The 24,364-nt window shown below is 39.0% G+C and overlaps 3 protein-coding genes across 3 annotated transcripts; 2 read left to right on the top strand and 1 right to left on the bottom strand.

Moving 5' to 3' along the window:
* Window positions 1-130: 130 nt before the first annotated feature.
* LOC123263235 lies at window positions 131-13,900 on the top strand. Its single transcript, XM_044725838.1, has 4 exons — window positions 131-273; window positions 13,268-13,459; window positions 13,531-13,660; window positions 13,744-13,900. Exons 1-4 carry the CDS (start codon window positions 217-219, stop codon window positions 13,866-13,868), a joined length of 504 nt encoding a protein of 167 aa, XP_044581773.1. The 5' UTR covers window positions 131-216; the 3' UTR covers window positions 13,869-13,900.
* A 713-nt stretch (window positions 13,901-14,613) lies between these two features.
* LOC123264012 lies at window positions 14,614-17,787 on the bottom strand. Its single transcript, XM_044727059.1, has 3 exons — window positions 17,523-17,787; window positions 15,040-17,270; window positions 14,614-14,661 (listed from the first exon to the last, which is right to left on the bottom strand). The coding sequence occupies exons 1-3, from the start codon at window positions 17,785-17,787 to the stop codon at window positions 14,614-14,616; spliced, it is 2,544 nt and encodes an 847-aa protein (XP_044582994.1).
* Window positions 17,788-22,794: 5,007 nt separating this feature from the next.
* Window positions 22,795-23,608, top strand: LOC123264011 (DNA repair and recombination protein RAD52-like). The gene is made up of 3 exons (XM_044727058.1): window positions 22,795-22,914; window positions 23,222-23,370; window positions 23,462-23,608. Exons 1-3 carry the CDS (start codon window positions 22,815-22,817, stop codon window positions 23,606-23,608), a joined length of 396 nt encoding a protein of 131 aa, XP_044582993.1. The 5' UTR covers window positions 22,795-22,814.
* The last annotated feature ends 756 nt before the right edge of the window (window positions 23,609-24,364 follow it).

Here is a 24,364-nt window from a genome sequence, read left to right as displayed (position 1 = left end):
ATAACTATCCTTTCAACAATCCTATTATTACCCCTCCCGTCTAATTTTCCGCGAATGCATCCTCCGAGATAATGCGATGTATGATTACTAGTGTATTATATAAACTTCAGTTTTTTTAATTTTTATCCATTTTCATAGATATTTTTCCGCAGTTAAAGTTAATATTCTTTTAGCTTGTTACATTAATAACAATAACTAATAAATAATTTATCAAAAATGTATTTTTTTACTATTATTGTGGCGGTCCAAATTTTCGCACTTCAAATAAATGCAGTGAGTTATAATTATAATTTATATTATTTATTAAAATTGTTTAAATAAATTTAAAAAATAATTTTAATAAGTTAATTACAAATAAATTACAAGAAATTAATTCTATTTAAAATTCTATTTTAAAACTCGTCTAAATTTTCCCGCGGACAGTATTTTTTTCATACGAATTGAACGCCCTCCTTTATTCCGATAAGTGAATCATAAAAAAAGAACCAATTAAAGACTGTATTACCGGTGGTCGACCAGCGAAACAATTGAGTATTGTATCAGCTGTCTCTAAGCTGTAATTACAAATAAATTTTTCTATATGGCTGCTCTAAGGACAGAAAATTTCTCCAACTGCCAGCCGGAAAAAGTTAATTATAATTAAACAAAACAATATTAAGCTGCAATTTTCAATCCGCGAATTCCTAAAAGGCAGACGAGGAGATTAAAAAATAAATTGAATTGAAAAATTGATTTTTTCAAACGTTATCGTGTTTGTCCCTCCAAAAAAACCTTAAAAATCTACTCAAGCCATTAAAACTACTTTTGTTTATTTAAAAACAAGAATTTTTTAATCGAGAAAATCATTTTGAGGAATAAAATTGTTTAAATTTGAGCAGAAAATTCTTAAACTAAGAAATTTTTTCTTGATAAATATAAATTTCACTTGACTCAAGAATTTTCCGTTTTGATACAAAATAATTTTTAAGTTCCCGCTAAGAAAATCGAAGATTTTCGAAAAATCGGGAAGTTATTGGTTCTACCCCGTTTTTCAAAAATTGAGTTTTCATCATTTTCATCATTTCATAATTTGGACTGATTCGGACCGATAGATTTTGAGAAATTTGGAGAAATCTAAAAAAAAATAGGAAAAAAAATTTTTTCAGAAGTGGTTTTTTGGGATAATTTTTAAACGGCTCTACCGATCGGAGTTACTTCGAAATTTCTAGTTTAACCAATTGAAACTTAGAAATTCTTTATGAGGCTTAAAAAACTGCGTAGAATGCCGCCAACCGCGTACAAATCGGTTCATTCATACAAAAGTTATTGCGGTTTGAAAATTCAAAAAATAGTGTTCTATGAAACTTCTATCAGACTTTAGAGCTCAAAGAGCTCAAAATCATATAAAATGTACTCAAAACAACGCATAGATTGTATTTTTGAGCTCGAAGAGCTCAAAAAGGGCGGCCAGGTATTAACGGAATTGGCGGGAAGTTGCAGGGATGGCCTTTAGGATCAACCGTTTTCTTAATTTTTAACTTCCCGCTAGGAAAATCGAAGATTTTCAAAAATCGGAAAGTTATTGTTTTCACCCCGTTTTACGAAAATCGAGTTTTCATCGAATCTCGACGTTTCGAGGTTCTAGGAAGCTTCCCTGACTATTCCCGCGATGGTATCTGTATGTCTGTATGTGTGTGTGTGTTTTTTTTTTTTTTTTTTTTTTTTTGTTTTAAGGGGGGGGGAATCCTTTTTACGGATTCTAGGTATAGTTGTTTGGCCTGGATATGTGGCGACTCGACGCAGTGTCATACTAAAACTCGACGCTAGCGCCCCTACCCACTAAACCCTAAACCCCTTTTCCTCTTTCCCCTAATCCCTCATGGAAACCGCCGTTAGGCATTACTTCGTGAGGGGAGGATCTAGCTTCTGCTTTTTCTTCTGGTAGCTAAGGTGTTATTTTACCTTTCTTCTAGTTGTTGTCATTTGCTCTTCTTCTTTCGATGGAACGCAAGTCTATGAAGACTTCTGTTGCAAATGTGCTGATGGCGTTCCAGGAGGCTCTTGATGACAACATTGCTTCTACTATTGTTTCTGGTTGAATTTTCTTCTTTAGGATCATCTCCAGCTCATCTCGCTGTGGGTAAAATCGTGGGCACTCAAAGAAAACGTGCTCCGCGTCTTCATTGATTCTTGGGCAGGACGGGCACTCCGGTGAATCATCATGCTTGAAGCGGTGAAGATACGTCCGATAACATCCATGTCCTGACAACAACTGCGTCAGATAGTAATTGACCTCGCCATGACTTCGGTTTAACCAAACGTCGATCTTCGGTATGAGACGGTGTGTCCACCTTCCTGTTGTCGCGGCGTCCCACTGCCATTGCCATCGTGCGATGCTATTCTGCCGTTCTTTAGCTCTGAGTTCCTCGGCACTTAGTGTGGTTGTCCTCTTTCGTTGGTAAAGGTTCCGTCTTTCCTCAGCTAGGACTCTGAGCGGCAAAGTTCCGGAAATGACACACACTGCTTCCTCTGATATTGTTCGAAAGGCGCTGGCTACTCTTAGCGCGCTCAGTCGGCAAACTGGACATGCTTTCCTCCATGATTCTTGGATCTTAAGTGCGTCGGCCCAAATGGATATACCATATGTGAGGACCGATGTAACTGCTGATGATAGCAATGACCTCCTTGTCTGCTTCGGGCCACCGATGTTGGGCATCAATCGTACTAGGTTAGCTACTACTGCTGATGCTTTGGCGGTCACGTGTTCAACTTGTTGTTTGAAGTTAAGTCGGGCATCGAGCATCACTCCCAGATATCGAATGAATGGTTGGGATGTGATTTCTTGGTCTCCGACGTTTAGATTGATCGTTTCCACCACTTTTTTGCTAGTGATAAGTACAGCCTCGGTCTTCTGTTTAGCCAGTTGTAGATTTACTGTGTCCATCCACTGGTTAATTCGCTCAAAGGTGATAGCGAACATATGTTTTATCTCATCAAGATGCTTGGCGACGATTACTACGGCTACGTCGTCCGCGTACGCTACCAGTTTGACATTTCTTGGTTGTTTCAGTCTCAGCAATCCGTTGTACATGACATTCCAGAGAAGTGGACCGAGAACAGAACCCTGTGGTACACCTCCAGTAACATCATACTCCTTTGGACCATTCTTCGTGTCATATTTCAGGACTCTATCTGTGAAGTAGCTAGCGACTATCCTTCGTAGGTATCCTGGTACGTTCATCTCTGGAAGGGCTTGCATGATGCAATCCCAGTTGGCGGGGTTGAAGGCATTTTTTATGTCTAAAGTTGCCACCAGGCAATATTTCTTCGTTCCCCCCTTCCATCTGGTACCGGCGATTGCGTCTTTGGCTATACCGACAACCAGGTTGATCGCATCCAGGGTTGATCGTCCTTTCCGAAATCCGTACTGATTGTCTGCTAAGAGTCGATCGACAACTGCTTCTATCCTTTGGTGGATTATACGTTCTAGTATCTTACCGGCTGTATCCAGCATGCAGAGTGGACGATAAGATGACGGTTCTTCCGGTGGCTTTTTCCCTTTAGGAAGTAGTACCAGCCGTTGTTGTTTCCACTTCTGAGGAAAAATCCCTTCCTTCAAGCAGATGTTGTAGATGTCGAGGCATAACGCTGGCGCTGCTTTAATAGATGTTTTCAAGGCAATATTAGGGATTTCGTCCAATCCCGATGCTTTATTATTCCCGACGCGGTTACAAGCTTCCATCAGTTCTTCTTTCGTGACAGGTGGAATATCATTCAGTTCGTCCTGTGTCAACAGATAGTTGAAAACGCGCTGTCGTGGAAACAGCGCAGTCACGATCTTCTATATGAGTTGAGGACACGTAGGAGACGGCATTGGCTGATATTTCAGGTGTGCCATGACTACCTTGTAAGGTCTACCCCACAAGTCATTGTCCACCTCGTTGATTAGCTCTTTCCAGCAGTTCTTCTTGCTATCCTTGATGGCTTTGTTTAAATGTCGACGAGCTTTCTTGTATTCTGCGACTAGTTCCGCTGAGTCAGGCCGCCGATAACCACGCTGAGATATTCTTCTTTTCTTGAGACACTCTTTCCGTAGGAAGCTGATGTGTTCATTCCACCAGTGCACCGAAGGTCTTTGGTTCATGCCCCGTTTACGGGGCATGCAGGTGTCGCAAGCCTGGGTCACTCTCTTCATCAAGTCCTTGGTCATTTCTTCTGCAGATCCAGTAGTAAGCGGTTCACTATTTAGGGCAGCTACTAGAGCACCTGGGTCAAAGGATTTCACCTTCCACCCAACAATGTCAAGTTTCTTAGCCGGTCTTCTAGGATTCTGGTCCTTTGATACTTCCCAGAGAATCGCATTGTGATCGCTGGCCGTGTAGATCTCCATCACCTTGCAGTCGTAGTTGACTCTGATGAGGCTGCTGAAAAAGCTTCCAGTAGTTCTTTACCTCGAGCGTTGGTGTGTTTGCTGCCCCATTCCACTGCCCAAGCGTTGAAGTCTCCAGCTGTTGCCCCTGGGTAGTACTGCTTCGCGTCCTCCGTCAGTCAATCCAGAAAGTCTATGAATTCAACAATAGTGTGGCTAGGTAGTGCGTAGCAGCTGTAAAAGCGGATGCCATCTACCGATGCTGCTACAAAGCCGGCACTGCCATTGTTAACGACACTCTAGAAGGGGAGCTTGCGACAAGACCATGTGACAGCTTTTGTGGTGCAGTCAGTTTCCCATGGTTGGCCGCCGAGGTGTTTATACGGTTCCGATATAAGCACAAGGTCAAGCTTCTGTTCACGTACTGTCTGCATGAGCAAATCATGTGCCGCCTCACAGTGGTTGATGTTTAGCTGCAGTATTCTCATTTTCGTTTATCAGTTATCTTCTTGAGTGCCTCTTGGTATACTGGGCATCTGCTTGTGCCGGCATGATGGGCGTTATTCTCTGTACCGGGTTGATCCGCACACAGTGCGCATTTAGCAGGCTTATTACATTCGGCGATTTTGTGTCCCTCTTCTCCACATTTAATGCAAAGTTTGGAGCGGTCGACTTCACTTGTGCACTGAACCGCACGGTGTCCAAAATGCCAGCATTTATAACATCGGACTGGTCTTAGTACTGTTCTAATACGACAATTGGTCCAGCCGATCCTAATCTTGCCGTGTTCTCCTACCACTTTCTGCGCTACCGTTGCTGCCAGAGTCACCGACGCAATTTGTGTTCTGCTACGTAAGACCTTACGAATTTTAATGGCCTCTACTGTTATACCACAATCGTTTCCAGCTGCCTCTTGTAAAGCTGTTAGGATGTCATCTTTAGTTGTAGTATCGTCAATATCGCGAATTTCCAGGTCTTCTTCAGGTCCTGTACTAATGACATTTGCGTCCTCCTTAAGTATTCCCGCGATAGTCTTCTGCAGGTCTTTACTTCTATCACTAGAAGTAAAGACCTTCTACCTTATATACGTGACTGAATAAAGTAGTCAGTACTTGTCTCGGATAGCTTAACTGGTAGAGCCCTTGGCGCGTAACCGAGAGATCTGGGTTCGATTCCCAGTCTGGGCTGTCTGATTATTTTTTCAATTACGGAAAAATTCCCACTGAGTAGGTCCCCCCCTTTCCCCTATCCGTTCTTTCCCAACTCCCTTAAAATTTGCTTTAATATGGCTGCCTTTCGACAGCGTGATGAGAATGTTCCCTGTCGCGGTCCTGCGTATCTTCTCGACTGTGTTGCGGACCTGATCTGGGCGAACGTCCGCCTTGATCCGTGTAAGTATTTCAGAATACTTATCTTTGTTCGCTGGACGGATAATAAGTGCCTCCGGTCTCGATGCTGTTCTTCTTGGCTTCTGGTTCGGCTTCGGTGGAGGCACCAGAGGTTTTTCTGGGGGCAGTTTCCTGCGCTCCTTCTTCTTGTCCTTTCTGGACTGCACCTTTTCCCAGCCTGGCTTCTTGTTCTGTTCACCAGAGTTTTGTGGAAGATCTTTAACCACTTCCTGCTTCTTGATGGGGTGACCAGGTCCAAGGTCTTTCAGCTTCTTGGGAGTATGAAAAGCTCCGCCTTCGGGAGAACGAATTTTTCTTTTCAACTTCCTCAGGATGCGGCCGTCTTGGTCAAAGGATTCAGTCTCTGCCGTTGTGATAGTTTCACTTTCTTCTTCAGCGACTGATTCTCAGTCACCTTCGGCTCCAGTGTCCATCGCTTCTTCAACAACCACTTGACTGTTTCTCTCCGATGAAGCACAAGGGGTGCGGTGTAATGATGAGCGCCATTCTTCGTCCAGTTTTTTGAAACGTTGAAGTGCGTTCGCTACACTAGTCGTCTTGTTTTTTATCTCCTTGTGGATGTTGACCTTTGACTGAACGAAAACATTTAACTCGCTGGTCAGTTTCTCTAGGCGTTCCAACGCTTGTGAACGTTTCATTTCAGCGCTCGTTTCAATCGCTGCTTGTTGGGCATGTAGCCCGTTTCCACTCTTGTTTGTTTCCTGTGGGTTACTCATACTTTTTTGATTTACCAGCGCATCGTACGGAGTGGAGCGGGTTGTCATAACTAGGAACGGGTGTACCCTCCGAGATAGTACTCCTACCCCAGTTCCCTGAGGCCTAGCCGACACTTAGCCAGTCCCGGAATACACGGACGGACTAGACTCGCTCGGAGCGGTGAATATTCCGATCTCTAACACTCACTGCGTACTTCCTGATCAAGGCCCGAAGTGGCTGGCTCCTGATCCACTGATGCAACTTTCACCTCGGCAGAGCAAGCTCACATCAGCCGTGGCCTGCATCGTCGGAAACTACGATACAGGTTCCGGACACTCCCAGTGAGTTACAGCAGGAACCAATCGTCTTGCTAGGTCAGTTAGTGTGACCAACCCATTAAAGGGGAGTTTTGTCCACGGGAGCTTATTTTGTTTGGTTATTTTGCTTGGCTCCTACCCGCTGTACCTCATCAACTAAGAGATTAAGTGTCATCCAAGGACAGCAAGCGTTCTCCCATCCGCTTGGGGAGACGCGCCCGGTAGCAGTATCTCTTCTGCTCCGAGTGTGTGTATTTTTTTTTTTTTTTTTTTTTTTTTTATAGAGGAGGTAAAATACGTTTACGTATGCCAAGACTTGGTGTTGTTGCCAGGACTAGGTGTTGGTGCCTGGGTATGTCGGACTCAGAAGACAATATTATTTTGCAACAATACCGACTAAACATCCTCCTCTCTCGTTTCCCTATATATGTTACAGGGAAGACTGGATCAGGACCGCGTTAGCATTACTTCAATCCAGTCCATGTTGTGCCTCACGACACCTACTTCTTGTTATTACTGGTTTCTAATCCCTTTCTGCGATTTTTTCTTTCAAGAGACGCTGCGCGTAGGCTACTACAGCTGTCCAGTTTTCTTCTTTTTTGATCATGCAGGTTACCAAGCTCTCAGGGGAGAGCGCGGTGCCCATTGTTTCTTCAGTGCATATTCTATCGTCCTACCATCAATCACACTCGAAAAACGTGTGCTCGGCGTTGTCAATTTTGTCTGGACAGTATTTGCACGTTGGTGTGCTGTGCAAACCCATCTTGAATAGATAGGCATTGAACTGCCCATGTCCCGTCAGTAGCTGGGTCAGAAAGAAGTCCGTGTCCCCGTGCTTCCGAGAAAGCCAGACGTTGATGTTTGGGATCAGTCGCGCTGTCCATCTGCCTGTCTCTCCCGACGTCCATCGGTCCTGCCACTCTTGCTGCGTTTCCGTTTTTATCCTCGTTTTTGCCTCCTTCATGTTTTCGCCACCGATTTTAGCGTCGTAGAGTCTTGCTCTCTCGAACGCTAATAGGTCGATGGGCGCAGCTCCCGCAATGACCAATACAGCCGCTTCGGAAACCGTGCGGTAGGCGCAGGCAACTCTGAGAGCGCATCGCCGCTGCACTGCTGCCATTTTCCGCCGATAGGTTTTCTGCTTTAATATATCTGCCCATATTTCCGCTCCATAAAGCAGTACCGAATGGACTGCTTCCAGAAGGACTCTCCTCTTTTTGGTTCTTGGTCCCATAGTATTCGTCATAATTCTTGCTAGGCTAGACACCGTCTTGCTGGCTTTCTGGCATGCACTATCGAGGTGTTCGCGGAAAGATAGTTTCTCGTCTATCATTACCCCCAGATAGCGCAGGACCCTTGTTGACGTTAGCGTTATTCCTCCCATGTCCACAGCAAATGGTTTTGGGAACCATTTTTGGCGAGTCAGAACGACCATCTCGGTTTTGTGTTTTGCGAGTTTCAGGTGGTGTTTATCGAGCCAAGTCTCGACAGCATCAATGGTTTCCCAAACGAGTAGTTCGGCCTCCTCTACGCTGTCTACTATTATCGTGGCTGCGACGTCGTCTGCAAAGCCCGTTAGCTCCACTTGCTTTGGCAACGGGATTTCCAGAAGCTCGTCGTAGTCCGCGTTCCATAGATCGGGCCCCATTATTGAGCCTTGCGGCACGCCAGCCGTTATGGCGTATTCTTGTGGACCTTCCGTGGTTTCTGCTATCAGCTTTCTCTCGTCAAGGTAGTTGTCGACTAGTGCCAGATTCTCCGGCTCCACGTCAAATCTGTGCTCCAGGGCGTCCAAAATATCTCTCCAATTTGCGCTGTTAAAGGCATTTCTAATGTCTAGCGTGAGGACAAGACACACCTTGCGGGCTTTGAGGCTACCAGTCCATGCTTCTCTCGCTGTCGCTACGACTTTCTGGATCGCGCCGACTGTTGAACGTCCTTTCCGGAAGCCGTGTTGGTTTGCGGCAAAACCTCCAGCACGGTCTATGTCGTTGCGAAGTCTCCCTTGTATGAGCTTCTCGAGCAGTTTTCCAGCAATGTCCAGCATACAGAGTGGTCTAAACGACGAAGGTGTTATGGGGGTTCCCTTACCTTTGTCTAAGAGAACCAATCTCTGCCGTTTCCAGACCACGGGAAACGTGCCAGTTGCCAAGCATGCGTTGTAGGTGTTCAGGAGTATGTCTGGGTATTCCAGGGCTACAGTTTTGATCACCGATGCCGGGATGCCATCAGGTCCAGGTGCCTTTCCTGTTTTGAGTGACTTGGCCGCGTCTTGTAATTCCTTAGTTGTGAAGGGTGTTACTTCGCTGTTCTTAGTGTAGTGTTTCTTCTCCCGCGGTGGGTGTTTGGGGAAAAGCTCCGTTATAATACTCTCCATCAAGGCAGGAGATTTCGGCGCCTCTGGTGAAGCCTTTCCAAGTCGTTTGGCGACAATTTGGTAGGCTTTACCCCAGAGGTCATTGTCGAGATCGTTGCAGATCTCTTTCCACAGTTTCGCTTTACTTGCTTTAATGGCTCGGTTTAGCGTCTTTTTGGCCTGCTTGTACTCTTTTGAATACAAGTCCTGGCTTAGGGAGCGTTTCGTAGCTCTCGTTGCTCGGCGACGTAGCTGATGGCATATTTTGCGAAGTTCTGCTATGTCCGCTGACCACCAGTACGCCGGCCTGTGGAAGCTCTGGTTTTTCAGCCGCGGCATAGAGGCGTCACATGCGGCTGTAATTTCTTTCATCGTGTTTAGCACTGCCTTTTCCGTCTCGCTGCAGGTATCCGGTGTCGGGTTGTTCTGGAGGATAGACCAGCTTCGTGCGAGTGAAGCTTGCAATGCCTCTGGATCAAGCCTTTTGGCATTCCACTTCCGCTTAGAAACGTCGCGTTGTGAAACCGGAGCAAATGCCAATCCAACGCTGAATGTCACAAACTGGTGATCACTGCCACTGTATTCTTCGGATACTGTCCAGTCTTCAATCATGTTGGCAGTCCTTGGAGTCGCCAATGAGATGTCGAGGATGGATTCTTGGTACCCTGGTCTTCTAAAGGTCGTGGTGCTCCCGGTGTTCAGCACTATGAGGTCGAGTCTAGCCACGACGTCAGCGACCTCGTTTCCTCTGGTGTCGGAGAAAGCAGCGCCCCATTCAGCCGATTTAGCGTTGAAGTCTCCGGCTACGATAACTTCGCCGTCGAACTTAGTGACCGCATCTTCTATATTTGCGAGTTTCTGTCGGAACACACTAATCCCTTCGTTAGGTGAGAGATAGACGCTCATGAAGTAGGTTGTGGGGGTTTGAATCCAGACAAAACCTGCTCCACCTCCGCTGTTGTTGACGGTAACGTTCTTTGTGTTCACAATCCAAATTGCTGCCGTGTCCATTTCGTCTGCGAACCATGTTTTACCTTCGATGTTTAGATATTGCTCGCAGATAAAGCAGACGTCAATTTTATCTTCGAAAACACGCTGGCGCAGCAGGTTTTGCGCCAAGGCGCACCTATTCAGGTTGCCTTGTAGTATGCGTGTCATTTCTGACCTTTCATGGCTTCTGCAAGTGCTTTGCGGAATGCCTTACACGCTCCAGTGCCAGAAATATGGCATAGACTATCCTGGGCATCTTTGTCCGAAGCACAAAGGAAGCATTTTAACTTCTCCGTGCAGTTTACGGCCTTGTGGTTCTCTCCGCCACATTTGTAGCAGCACCTGCTTCTGTCTGGTCCCGCACACTGACGTGTTTGGTGTCCATAACCAATACATTTAAAACAACGTGTTACTTTTACTACTGGGCATATGCGACAGTTCACCAAACCGATCCGTATACGGGCCTTGTCAAGGGCCTTAATCGCACTGGGCTCGTCTAGTTCGCAGAAGGCTGCCCGATTACCTCGTGGTGTGGGTTTTGTCAAATTTACCCGTTTGACCTCCAGGTTGTCAGTGAATTCACGTTTGAGTGCTTCACGGACTTCGCTCTCGGTAGAGATTTCATCTAAGTCGAGGATCTCGATCGTTGTTGTTGGTGTTAGCGCCTTGACTGTGCCGATGTTTGCAGTGGCTGCCCTTACTGCATCGGTGAATGCCTTGCTGTCTTCGGTCTTTCGAGCCATTTCAAGGAGAACGCCTTCGTGTTTCGTCTTTTTAATAGACCTTATGTCTACGAAACCAATTTTCTGATCTCATGGTGGAGATTCTTTTTGTCTTTTATGAAGTCAACTAACTCATCAATCTTGTTGCCGAGCCTCTCCATTGGTGACTGTTGGCCGGTGACGGTCGGTAGAGAGTTCATTCTTCCTCGGTGGGTTTGATTAGTGGCAGGAGCAAAAGGTCCTCCACTTTTTGAAGGAATGTTGCTCAGCTGTCCGTTCTCTGCCATCTGGGCTGATTTCGTACTCCCTGTAACCTTGCTAGCATTGCTAGACAGCAGAGCCATGGGGTCTACTCCGCTGTTCAAACGGTCGCTTGATAACGACGAGTTTAGGCCCGTTTGCACGCCTTCCCTCGCCGGCACTGAGGTATCCATCCTCTGTACTGTAAACGATGTTTGAAAATCTTCTGACATTTCCATATCATCTTTTGCTAGGTTTTGGTCCACCCCGAGTATTCTGTTTCCTCGGTACCCAACGCATCTGACGTGCAGATATGCCGGGCATTCCCCTATCCGCCACCTGAGGAGGCGCCCGATGCGGGACCCAGCAAGCCCGACACAAGGAGTGTGTGTGTGTGTGTGTGTGTGTGTGTGTGTGTGTGTGTGCGTGCGCGTGTGTGTGTGTACGTGCGCGTGTGTGTGTGTGTGTGTGTGTGTGTGTGTGTGTGTGTGTGTGTGGATGTATGTAAACCTCTTATAACTTTTGAACGGCTTGATCGATTTGATCGCGGTTGGTGCCATTCAAAAGGGCATGACCAGACTTAGATTTTGTATATACTTTGGAACGATTCAAACCGATAGATTTAGAGAAATCGCAAAAAAACTACAAAAAAAAAATTTTTCAAAAGTGGTTTTTTTGGAATAACTTTTAAACAGCTCTACCGATCAATTCCAAAAACTAATCAGCTCTTAACATAAAAAACCACGTCGATCGCCGCCAGTCTGGTCAAAATCGGTTGATTCGTTCGTGCGTTATCGTTGACAGAAGAAAACCGAAAAAATTGTTTTTTCGGAATTTCTCCGAAATTTTTTGCTCTATCAATCTAAACTTGAAGATTTTTCATGAAGCTCAAAAAACTGCGTCGAATGCTACCAACCGCGTAGAAATTCACTCAAAAGTTATTGCGGTTTGAAAATTCAAAAAATAGTGTTTTATCAAACTCCTATAAAACTTTTGAGCTCGAAAAGCTCAAAAATATACAAAAGCTATTTTTTGAGCTCGGAGAGCTCAAAATAATACACAAATTGTATTTATGAGCTCGAAGAGCTCTAAAACGTCATAAGTGCAATTTCAAGCGTTTAGGTATAGAATTGGCGGGAAGTTGTAGGGATGGCCTTTAGGGTCAACCGTTTTCCTAATTTTTAACTTCCCGCTAAAAAAATCGAAGATTTTCAAAAATCGGGAAGTTATTGTTTTCACCCCGTTTTGCAAAAATCGAGTTTTCATCAGATCTCGACGTTTGAAGGTCACAGGAAGCTTCCCTGACTATCCCCGTGAGGTTGTCACGGTGTCTATATGTATGTGTGTGTGTGTGTGTGTGTGTGTGTGTGTGTGTGTGTGTGTGTGTGTGTGTGTGTGTGTGTGTGTGTGTGTGTGTGTGTGTGTGTGTGTGAAAGTATGTGAACCGCTTATAACTTTTGAACGGCTTGACCGATTTCATCGCGGTTGGTGCCATTCGAAAGGGCTTGACCAAACTTAGATTTTAAAAACTATTTGGACCAATTCAGATCAATAGATTTTGAGAAATCTTAAAAAAACTGAAAAAAATTTTTTTTCAAATGTGGTTTTTTTGGAATAACTTTTAAACGGCTTAAAGATTCAATCCCAAAAACTAATCAGCTCTTAACCTCAAAAAACCACATCGATCGCTACCAGTCCGGTCATAATTGGTTGATTCGTTCGAGAGATATCGTGAACGAAAGAAAACCGAAAAAAGTGTTTTTTCGGAATAACTCCAAAATTCCTAGCGCAATCTTCAAAATTTGAAATTTTTTGTGAGGCTTAAAAAACTGCGTCGAATGCTTCTAACCGCGTAAAAATCGGTTTATTCATTCAAAAGTTATTGCGGTTTAAAAATTTAAAAAATAGTGTCATCAAATCTCTATCAGACTTTTGAGCTCGAAGAGCTTTAAAGCATAGGAAAGTAATCTCTTTGAGCTCGGAGAGCTTAAAATAACCCATAAATTTTATTTTTGAGCTCCAAGAGCTCAAAAACGTCATTGGTGCAATTTTAAGCGCCTAAGTATGGAATTGGCGGGAAGTTGCAGGGATGGCCTTCAGGGTCAACCGTTTTTCTAATTTTTTTTTTTTAGTATCCAAACTTAATATAGTAATCAAAAAAATTATTATTATTTTGTTTTTTATTCCAGGCGTCAGTCTCCGTTGATAAGCAAGTAGAAATATTCCAAAAAAAATGTCCAGCTTTTCCAAATAATTTAGAAAAAACTATTGATTTTGCTGAAAAATACACTCAATCTTTGATTCTGTCCGGCGTTCCTGAAGCAACACTGAACATAGAAATAGATCGGATGGTTGTTTGTGTGTTCCAACATTTGGGATTGGTAAGATATTATTAAAAAATAGTAAAAATTAATTTTTATAAAACACATTTCTTCTTATTTCTTTCCTTCAGATAAAATCGGATAATTCCTGTGACGCTAAAAAAGTAATTGATTTCTTCAAAGTAACTAGTCCGTATTTCAAAGAACAAGTGCAAGCTTCAGAGAAGAAATTGGACAGCTTTGAAAGATGTCTTTCTAAAAGTAAAAATTTCACTTTTAAACATATTTATAATTGAAATTGTGCTAAAATATTTATGAAATTGGAGATTGATTTTTATTTACAGAAAGTGGAAGCGCTGAAGAAGCCAGAGATTTGATTTTAAATTGTCTGCAAAAAGAGATCTGGTTACACCCAGTGGATTATAAACCGGAAGAAATTGATGAGAAAGAAAAAAATTTTAATATTTAAATATTAATTAATTGAATATTTAAATATTAATAAATTGTTTGTTGAAAATGAAAACTTTGATTGTTAATAAATTGATTGAGTTAAAAAATAAGTGTGCAATGATTTTCTTTAATAAAATAATAGAATTTTCTTGTTAATTTTCCAAGCTTTTTCGACTATATTTTCCACTAGCCGTTACCCGCCCGCTTCGCGTGGCATAAAATACATGCCAAGTGAAAGAAATATTAAATTGTGTTATCTAGCTGCCTAATTATTTATCATAAACGGATTTTACGAAATTAACACACCCTTAACTACTTAGGGTCTTATCGATTTATATGAGTTAAAATAATAAATAACACATCTTTCCACATCACCATGGAGGTACTGTGTCGTACGATGCGTTCCCATTATTTTACATGGCGGGATCCCCAGTAGGCCTACACCATGGATCGACGTGAGTGTCAATGCCATCAAGTTTAGAATTTGTTATACATATCAAATCTATATAAATATAGATTGGATATAAACAACTTAAACCTAGGCATCAATACTCTGTCGTGCTAAATAAAAAGACAGTAATTTAACTTATATCTTTTTTATTAACTAATTCTAAATGAACATTGGTTATAAATTTAAAACTATGAACTTTTTAGCATATTGCTAGCATTTTCTATTTTAGCATTGGTTCTTATTTTTATACTGTTATTATTTTCATAGTTTTAAAATTTTTTTGATCACTAATTTTGTATATTAGAAACGTAAATTAAAATCCAAAAAACACATTGTTCATAGTTTTAGCTTTACAATAAACCTGAAAATTATTAAAATATATTATTTATTATATCTATTCTTTTGCAATTTACAAATGTATCCAATCAATTTACACTAAACAAAATTGAAAGCTTGATAAATATTACTTTTGTAACAGTAAAAAGAAATTATTATATAGATAAAATATTTAAAATAATTGGATTAAAAACCACTCTAGCGGTAGATCCAAAAATTTTTAAAAATTTGAATATTTATTATTTGGATTACTGTTTATTTTCTGATTCTATTGATTTAATTTAAAGAAATAATCATTAATATAGTCAAAAATAGAAAATTAAATACTTAAAACTTCTTTATATACAACATTTTTCGTTTTTCCTATTGGTTGAAGAATGACTAAGCTGTCAGGTGAACTTACTCTCGAGCATGCCACGTATAGTTGGCCATGAGAGAAACAGTCATTTCTTAAATCAACACCAGTCATCTTTAAACTCTGCCCTTGTGCCTTGTTAATCGTCATGGCATAAGAAACTTTGACAGGAAATTGCAGACGTTTAAATTCGAAGTGGTAATCTGATGGGATCAGAGGAATCCTTGGAATGAATACAGTTTCTCCTTCATATTTTCCAGTGAAAATCATGGCTTCAATGACATTTTTGTGTAAGACCTTGACTTGAAGCCTGGTACCATTACATAATTTTGGCGGATTTAAATTGCGGAGCAACATTATTGGAGTGCCAATCTTGAGTTGAAGAACATGAGGTGGTATCCCTGGTGGATTGAGAGTGTGTAAGAATTCAACAGGATAGTGGACAGCTTCTTCATCCTCCAGTACTTTGTCCACCGATTCATATCTTACTTGCTCAGTTGGCAGTTTCTCCAGCAAAAAGTTGTTAATACAATTGACTTGTTCATTGGTTGGTGTGAGGATGGCTCTCTCCTTTAACCATGAACTACAATTGTCGCCAGCTTTGTCAATATTCGGGTATATTTTGTCAGTCAAGGTGATTAAATCTGGGACAGTTTCACAATTAATATAGGACACGTTTATTCTTCCGTCTTCTTCCGGAATTTCGCCATCATCTATATCAATCAGTATTTTTGAAAACTCTTCTGCTTTCGAATTTGGCTGAAGATGAACACGCATATTGATGGTCAAAGATAGAACTTTGACCGAAGGCCATAAAATTGATGACTTGATACAGGCTTTAACTTCATCTGCACGTGTTCCTCGTGGCACAACAGGCAAAGTTTGTCTAAAATCACCGGCCAAGAGAACAATTACTCCTCCCATAATTCGGTCGCAACCTCTAATGTCTTGGAGCAATCTGTTTAGAGCTTCAATACCATTTTTGTGAGCCATAGTGCACTCGTCCCAGATAATAATTTTTGCTTCTCGCAGCACATGAGCCATATCACTCTGTTTAGAGATGTTACAAAGTGGAGACTCAGAATAACCTAAATTGAGAGGTAGTTTAAAGGCAGAGTGAGCTGTTTTACCTCCGTCTATCAAAGTCGCAGCAACTCCTGAAGAAGCAACGGCTATAGCGATGTTTTTTTCACTCCTGATTTTCGCAAGCAGTAAATTGATTAAAAACGTTTTTCCAGTGCCACCTGGAGCATCAAGAAAATACAACTGCCCAGAATCAGATATAATTGAATTTAAAATTTCATTGTAAACTTTTTTCTGTTCTAGATTTAATTTAGGAACATTTTCTGCTACAACTTTAGTTAAATAGACGGTGTCGTAAGCCAATTCACGCAAATATTGACGATTAGTGACAATAAACCTTTCATCTCGGATTGGAGAGTGGAGACCGAACTGAAGAAGTGTTTTTCCAGACATTGATATAACAATATCTTCAAGTAGTATGAGACATTTGTTGTAAATAACATCAAGTAACAGCTCAACATTTCCACCGTCTCGTTCTACCTCTCTCTTAATATGTTCTGAAAAATAATCTCGATATTTCTCCCATAATTTTGGTGGGTCGTCAACATGACAAAAAACTAACATAATGGCAAACAGCTCACGGATCTTGTAGGGCGAATCAGAGATGCAAGCTTCATCCAGAGTGCGACACCAATTAGCATCATCTTCTAGAAGACCAAGTGCTCTACATGCTGCTTGAAATGTTGGATGAATCACTCCATCAACAGTTTTCAAAGTAGAAAATGATGTAGGACCTCGAATCTCATGTAAGAGAAGACGCAGGTGATACCATTCAGTATTTCCGGGATGCACGGTATAAACTCTACCTAAAACTTGATCTTTCTTGACTCCTAAATAACCTGAAACAACCTTACCTTTTTTTCTTCTATCAAAGCGGTTATTTTTCCATACGTAATAAGCTGGAACTTCAACATGCAAAAGAGTTTTTGCAAAGTCATCAACTTGGCAAAGCTCAAGAAAAGCCATTAGTGTTGTTTTTTTTGGATTAATTACTTTGTCAACCACATCTTGCTCAGTAAAATAAATTCTTTGACAATTTTCAAGATGTACAGCAAGATGCATCACCGAAGGAAACCTGTCATGAATAGGAAAACGAAATATTCGCCAGACTGCTTCAGAGCTACTGATGTAACGTCCCGCCTGGTAGTTCGTCACCTCATCAAGATCCTGAACGGTAAACGATGCTTGGTCAGATCCTTTATTTAAATAATTACAAATGTATTTTATGGATTTTACAGAGTTACAACTCTCAACATTAACATGAGCCCCGAAGGTATGGGATAGAACGGGATTGTACGGCACTATTCATCGGTTGTCGATTTCAACTAAGTTAAGTTTGAAAGTTTTTCCTCCGTCTGCTGGTGATCGTCTACTATACTTGGGATATCCGTCATCTCCTGTTTGAGTTTCTTTTAAAAATTCCTTGGGGTGATTTTTTGTGCACTTACCATTAATAACACAGGGTGATTTTAAATTGAAAGATCCACATGGACCGTGAACCATGGTTGTCTTGATAATTTGATAAAGATCTGGATTTATGTCTGGATCAGGTAACTCAGCGCAGATAATTTGGTCAATAGACTCTGGTCTCATTTTCTCTTCTAACCATAATAGAATATGAACATGAGGGAGTCCACGTTTTTGCCATTCTATGGTGTACATGTGACACCTCGTGTCACCAAAGATACGACCTACTGTAAGAAGTTTTATCATATGTTTCACTTTCACATTGAAAACCCTCGCTACAATGTCATGTCTATCACGAGACTGTTGACCTTTACTCAAAAGCTGCGTTATTTCCGGTCACTTAGGATTGCAGATGAATGTTATAAATAAATCTGGCCGTCCATAATGACGTACATATGTCATTGCATCTTGAGTTCGCTCATGCATGTAACGGGGTCCTCCAGTAAAAGAAGAAGGCAACACAACCATTTTTCCCATTGTTGATAATTGTTCATCATTTTTTGAGAAAGCATCCCTCGCGGTTTTGAGAATGCCGTAAAAATACCGTAATTTTTCGGCATTTATGCTCATGCCGTACATTTACCGTTATAATTCAGTAATAATGCGGTTAAACTATAGTTGTTTTGGCCAGTTTTTATCCTGTAGTTATCCAGTATATATACTGCACTTATGATGTACAGTTACCAAAAATATACTATACAATTACCGCATAAATGCCCAAATTTTACCCAAAAAATTCCAAATAATTTCCGTAATAATACAGTAATTTTGCCGAATATTTTCTGACATAATGGACAATTATTAAAGATTTAGTTTTATTTTTAGTTCATTTCTATGTTAGAAATGAATAAAATGAAAAATTTCAAATTTTGCTTTTTATTCTCCATCGCTACTTTGTAAAAACAAATACTATTTTTGAATAAAAAATATGTAGAATATTATTTTTAGTTAGGTATTTAGCAGTAATTAATATAAAATAATACATATGTTAAGTAAATATATTCTAATTTTAATTTCAATTTTTAATTTCTCACTTAGAAAATTGCAAATTTTCTAAAATCGAAAAGTTATATTGTTTCACATATATAATTATATTATTTAATTTTAAATATGCTTATCGTAAGATGGACAGTGTGACTTAATGTATATAGAATAAGCAAAAAAACAGTATGGTATAATCCGGGTAGCTCAAATAGTAGAGTAGCCGACATATCCCCAGGAGGTTCTGGGTTCGAATCTCAGTCCGAGCGTTATTTAATTTGACACCATTTTTTAAATATGGTTTTAATACAATCATTTTACCGCCTTATCACCGTAAATATGCCGCATTTTCAGCGTAAATATTCTAAATTTTTAGCGTAAATGTATCGCATTTTTACGGTAAATGTTCCGTAATTTTTCGATAAAAAAACTGACCAAAACAACCGAAAAAATGCTGAAAAAATACTGCATTAATACTGTATAATTGCGACATTTTTTCGGCATTTACAAAACCGCTAGGGATCTTTCAAGTGAACGTATTCCTCACTTCTCAGTTTTTTTTGGTTGTTACGAATATAGTTAAGTCTTTCAGTCTCAATTTTTGCGGACATGTCAACTAAAAATTGATTTAAAAGATTGCGGAATCGCAATAAATAGCACACTTCACTCTCACGCTCCATAATTCTAAAGCTGTAAAATTCTGAAGCAGATACTGTCTTATTGAGTGGCAGTTTAGTCGTCTCGTCACGCTTAGATATGTTGATGTGATAGCCATCTACTCCATAACAGAACATCAAAGGATATTGTAAAGCATCATATGAGCGGTGTGTTTCACTAATTCGCATCAACTTATTGTCTCTACTGTGAAGAACAATGTCTCTTTTTTCGAAATCCTGTCCGACAATTAGAACTGCAACTTCTTTTGCCTGAGGAGCATTAAAACGGCCCTTATGTTTTCCAGCCGGTTTTCTGTCAGCATTAATTATTACTTTGAAGTCTTTTTGATCTTTAGGAATTGAATCTATTGCAGCCTTAAAATCCTGAAGATATTTGTTATGCTGATGTAACAATTTCTGCAGTTGATGAACTAATTCCGGATAAACGCCAGGATAAATAACACAACGGATGTCTCTTTCATGACATTCATCACCAACAAAGTATATTTGAAGAAAAGAAGGCTTTTGATTAGGTTCAGACATCAAGCTGCCTATTCTGTGATAAACCTGCCCTTGAACTTTGAAAGTTGGCATAAAATTTCCTTCTCTTACCTCTTTGGCTCCAAAAGATGTCATTTGGAAACATCCATTATACTTACGGGCATTTTTCAGAAAATGTTCTGATAGTGGATCCTGATGAGTCAATAGGCTGTGTAAAGATTCAGGATAACGACCAATCTTAGAAAGTTGGACTTTACCACTACTGCAGCACATTCCTTGAGTCTCATCTTTCCATTTCAGAGCATGACACCATTGGCAAGGAGAACGTGGACCAAGATTGACAATTTTATCATTCGAATAATTTATTCTACTATCGTACTTGAAACCGGACAAATGTTTAGAAGTCCAGGACAATAATTTAGATTTTGACCTTTTTTCATGATATTTGGCAGTAGCTGCTCGATTGACGTGTGGATTTTTTTCGTTGTAAGCCTTGTGAATTTTTTTCACTACATCAGGATGAGTTTGACGATATGTTTGGGTGGCTTGTTATAAGATTTCAGGATGACTTTCATTATATTTTCTAGTGGCCTCTCTATGAACTTCTCTATGGTTTTTTGTATATTTTGAAGCAGCTTTTTTCAGTTGTTTAGCTCTGATTGCGCTAGAAAATCTTTTTCTTCGTTTTGTTCCACTTTTTGATCGTATTGATATTTCAGTTACAAAAGCAGATCCATCACTACTCAAGAAAGTTGTGTCAGAAGTTAATTGAGAGGAAAACAAATTTGTTACATCTTTGGTCTCTGTTTCAAGATTTTGATCAAGATTGTTCGATGGTTGAGTAATATCAATACTTATTGGTTCAAATAATGGAACTAAAACGTCATAATGACCGTTGTTGTGGTTTCCAGTAAACCTGAGTCTTTTAATTACATCTGATGCTTCACCAAACGTAGCCCTGAAACAGCCATCTTGATATACTTGAAACTGATATGAAAACAACTCTGCCGCCGCTTTAACTTCACAAAGAGATCTTTGTGTATAAAGCTTCGACATGTCCTCGAAGAACAAACGTTTAGTACCATAAGGTTCACCAGATTTTTGCTGAGTAAAATATTTGAACCTCTGCCAGTTGTTGGATACATGATGCACAATCTGATTTCTAATAAAAGCACTTTTTGACATAGTGCCATACAATAAATACGACATTGAAGAAAAAAGACACGCGCCATCACCGAGAATATGTACAACTTTTAGAGGAATCTCAGAATCCATTGGTGAATAATTATTATAAAATGTAAATAAACAAAACTTTATTTGAACCTAGGTAGATATGGTGATGGAATTTAATTGAAAAAATAGTTTAAGAAATTAAATTATCATCATAACAATAAATAAATGATAATTCAATATATCAATTAGCAATGTTTTGACAAATCCGTTATTATTATTGAATGGAGATCAAATAAATATTCCGATGATTACTTTATAAATTAAATTATTTAAAATTATGATGATAAATTAAATGAGGAAAATAACAAAGTATATTGAATTATATATTTTGAAACAGAAAAACGATTAAATAAAAACTCACCAAGACTGCAAGAACATTAAAAAGAAGAAATCACTTTTGGTTTGATTTCACTCACTTTGAATATCCATAAAATTAATTCTTAATTGAGTAGCATTTCACTAAATTATCATCAACACTACATTAACTAAAATTCTATTATTATTAAGGAATCACCTTATTAACAAAAAAAAAAAAAATTAGGAAAACGGTTGATCCTGAAGGCCATCCCTGCAACTTCCCGCTAATTTCATACTTAGGCGCTTAAAATTGCACCAATGACGTTTTTGAGCTCTTCGAGCTCACAAATACAATTTATGGGTTATTTTGAGCTCAAAGAGATTGCTTTCCTATCCTTTAAAGCTCTTCGAGCTCAAAAGTCTGATAGAGATTTGATAAGACACTATTTTTTGAATTTTTAAACCACAATAACTTTTGAATGAATAAACCGATTTTTACGCGGTTAGAAGCATTCGACGCAGTTTTTCAAGCCTTACAAAGAATCTTAAATTTTAAATTGATCGCGCTAGGAATTTTGGAGTTATTCCGAAAAAACACTTTTTTCGGTTTTCTTTCGTTCACGATATCTCTCGAATGAATCAACCGATTTTGACCGGACTGGTGGCGATCGACGTGGTTTTTCAAGGTTAAGAGCTGATTAGTTTTTGGAATTGAACTATTAAGCCGTTTAAAAGTTATTCCAAAAAAACCACATTTGAAAAAATTTTTTTTTTCAGTTTTTTGAAGATTTCTCAAAATCTATTGACCTGAATCGGTCCAAATAGTTTTCAAAATCTAAGTTTGGTCAAGCCCTTTCGAATGGCACCAACCGCGATGAAATCGGTCAAGCCGTTCAAAAGTTATAAGCGGTTCACATACTTTCACACACACACACACACACACACACACACACACACACACACACACACACACACACACACACACACACACACACACACACACACACATACATACAGACGCCGTGACAACCTCGCGGGGATAGTCAGGGAAGCTTCCTGTGACCTTCAAACGTCGAGATCTGATGAAAACTCGATTTTTGCAAAACGGGGTGAAAACAATAACTTCCCGATTTTTGAAAACCTTCGATTTTCGTAGCGGGAAGTTAAAAATAATAAAAAAAAATTATAGATTATTCAACTTCACTCAATTAAGCTCACTTAAATCCGGTCTAATAGATTTTATTAAATCAATAAGATCAGTTTTTTTTAATATTTATCGTGACAGCTGTCTGATAATATTTTTATTTTGACACAATAAAAAAAGTGTCAAAACAAATGTCATCCTAAATATAAGCATACTGAAGTTATGTATTTACAAATAATTAACCTATTTCAATTTAATAACTAAAATAACATATTTATAAACTAAAAAATTAATATTATTTACAAACAATATTCAACCAATATTATTAATAAGTATATTTACAAAATAATTAACTAATGTAAATAAAAAAAAAATTTAAAGTTCAATAAATAAAACAATAAAATAACCAAATATAAAATAACAAATTAAAAAAAAATTTTTTCCAATTTTTTTTTTTCGAAATGGATTTAAATAATTTTGATTTAGAACAATTAATAGTAAATGGAGATAAAACATTTGGACCTCACGATTGGTCTCATGAAATTAAAAAACAAATAATTGGTAAGTCAATAATAGTCATTATTTGTTTATCATGTTTGATACAAATCCATACATCATTGATCAATTTTTTTGACTCAAGAAAATATATTGGATAGCTTTAATTATTTTAGTTATCGAATATTTTAGTTACTTATGTAACACTTTCTTTAGTGAAGAATATTTTCTTGACTGTAGAAAATTTTTTCTTGCTCTAAAACAACTTATGTCTTTCTGAATACTTTTTTCATTGAGAATTAAATTTTTCTTTGAGTATAAGATCAATTAATTTCACAAAAATCATTAAGAATTTTTTTTTGTTCTTAAATAGATTTTGTCGACCAGATTGATGGGATTTATGTCGTTGGATGCACTACTATTGTGAAAATTTTTTTGAGAGATGGTCGCATTCATGAGGAAATGGCTTTTAAAGAATCACGAAGTGATTCTTATGGAATTGCATATGATCAAGCACGAAATGTAAAATATTAAATTTCCTTGATTAGTATTAGAGTTAATAATTAATTTTGCTTAATAATTAACAATAATAATTTCTTTTTATTTTCAATAGGGATCATTCATCAGGGCTCTTTATGACACCTTCTTGTTTTTTAAGGAATTCCGCGACAATTTATCCTCTTTAACCGAACAAAAATTAAAAAGATTGGCCAATCAAGAACGATTGAAATTTGAATGGAGAAAAAAAAATAATTCATAATTATTTATGATTCATTAAATTTTATTATTGATTTTAATACTCATAAGAGAATTTTATTTATTATTTATTGGCACCAGATGTACAGCTTGTCTAACAAACTCTGATACATCTTTCGCTTAAATCTACTTTTCTTACACTAATTTTATAATTTATTATTTTATTTTAGTATTCCAACTTGATAGTTAATCTATATTTCAATCTATAACGCTAGTAAATACTTTCTTCGACTTTGGGTCGTTTCCTTAGTTTCAGTTTATCGTATATAGTAGATTCTTTTCAAATTTGGAGCTTATAGGAGCTACAGCTCGAAAATTTAAAATTTTAATTGTTAAAACCCACCCCCGCACCCCCCTGTGGGGAGGGATATCGTTAAATTCGTTCATAAATTATTTTTACATTACTTACAGAAAATTCATACAAAATTATGAGTCTGTCGGAGCTGTAGCTCGGAAATTTAAAATTTTCATTGTTAACGCCCACCCCCTCAATCCATATTGGGGGTAGGCTGTCATTAAATCCGCTCTTGAATCATTTCTACATCCCATAGAACAGATTCTTACCAAATTTGGAGCCTTTAGGAGCTACAGCTAAAAAATTTAAAATTTTCATTGTTAAGACCCACCCCCGCATTCCTCTGTGGAGTGGGATATCGTAAAATTCGTTCATAAATTATTTTTACATCACTAACACAAAATTCATACAAAATTAGGAGTCTGTAGGAGCTAGAAGTCGGAAATTTTTAATTTTCATTGTTAA

Source organism: Cotesia glomerata, linkage group LG4 (assembly GCF_020080835.1).
Source record: "Cotesia glomerata isolate CgM1 linkage group LG4, MPM_Cglom_v2.3, whole genome shotgun sequence".
In the NCBI taxonomy this organism is placed as follows: domain Eukaryota; kingdom Metazoa; phylum Arthropoda; class Insecta; order Hymenoptera; family Braconidae; genus Cotesia; species Cotesia glomerata.
The sequence above is the reverse complement of the archived record's forward strand: the minus strand, read 5'-3'. Positions and strand labels throughout refer to the sequence as shown.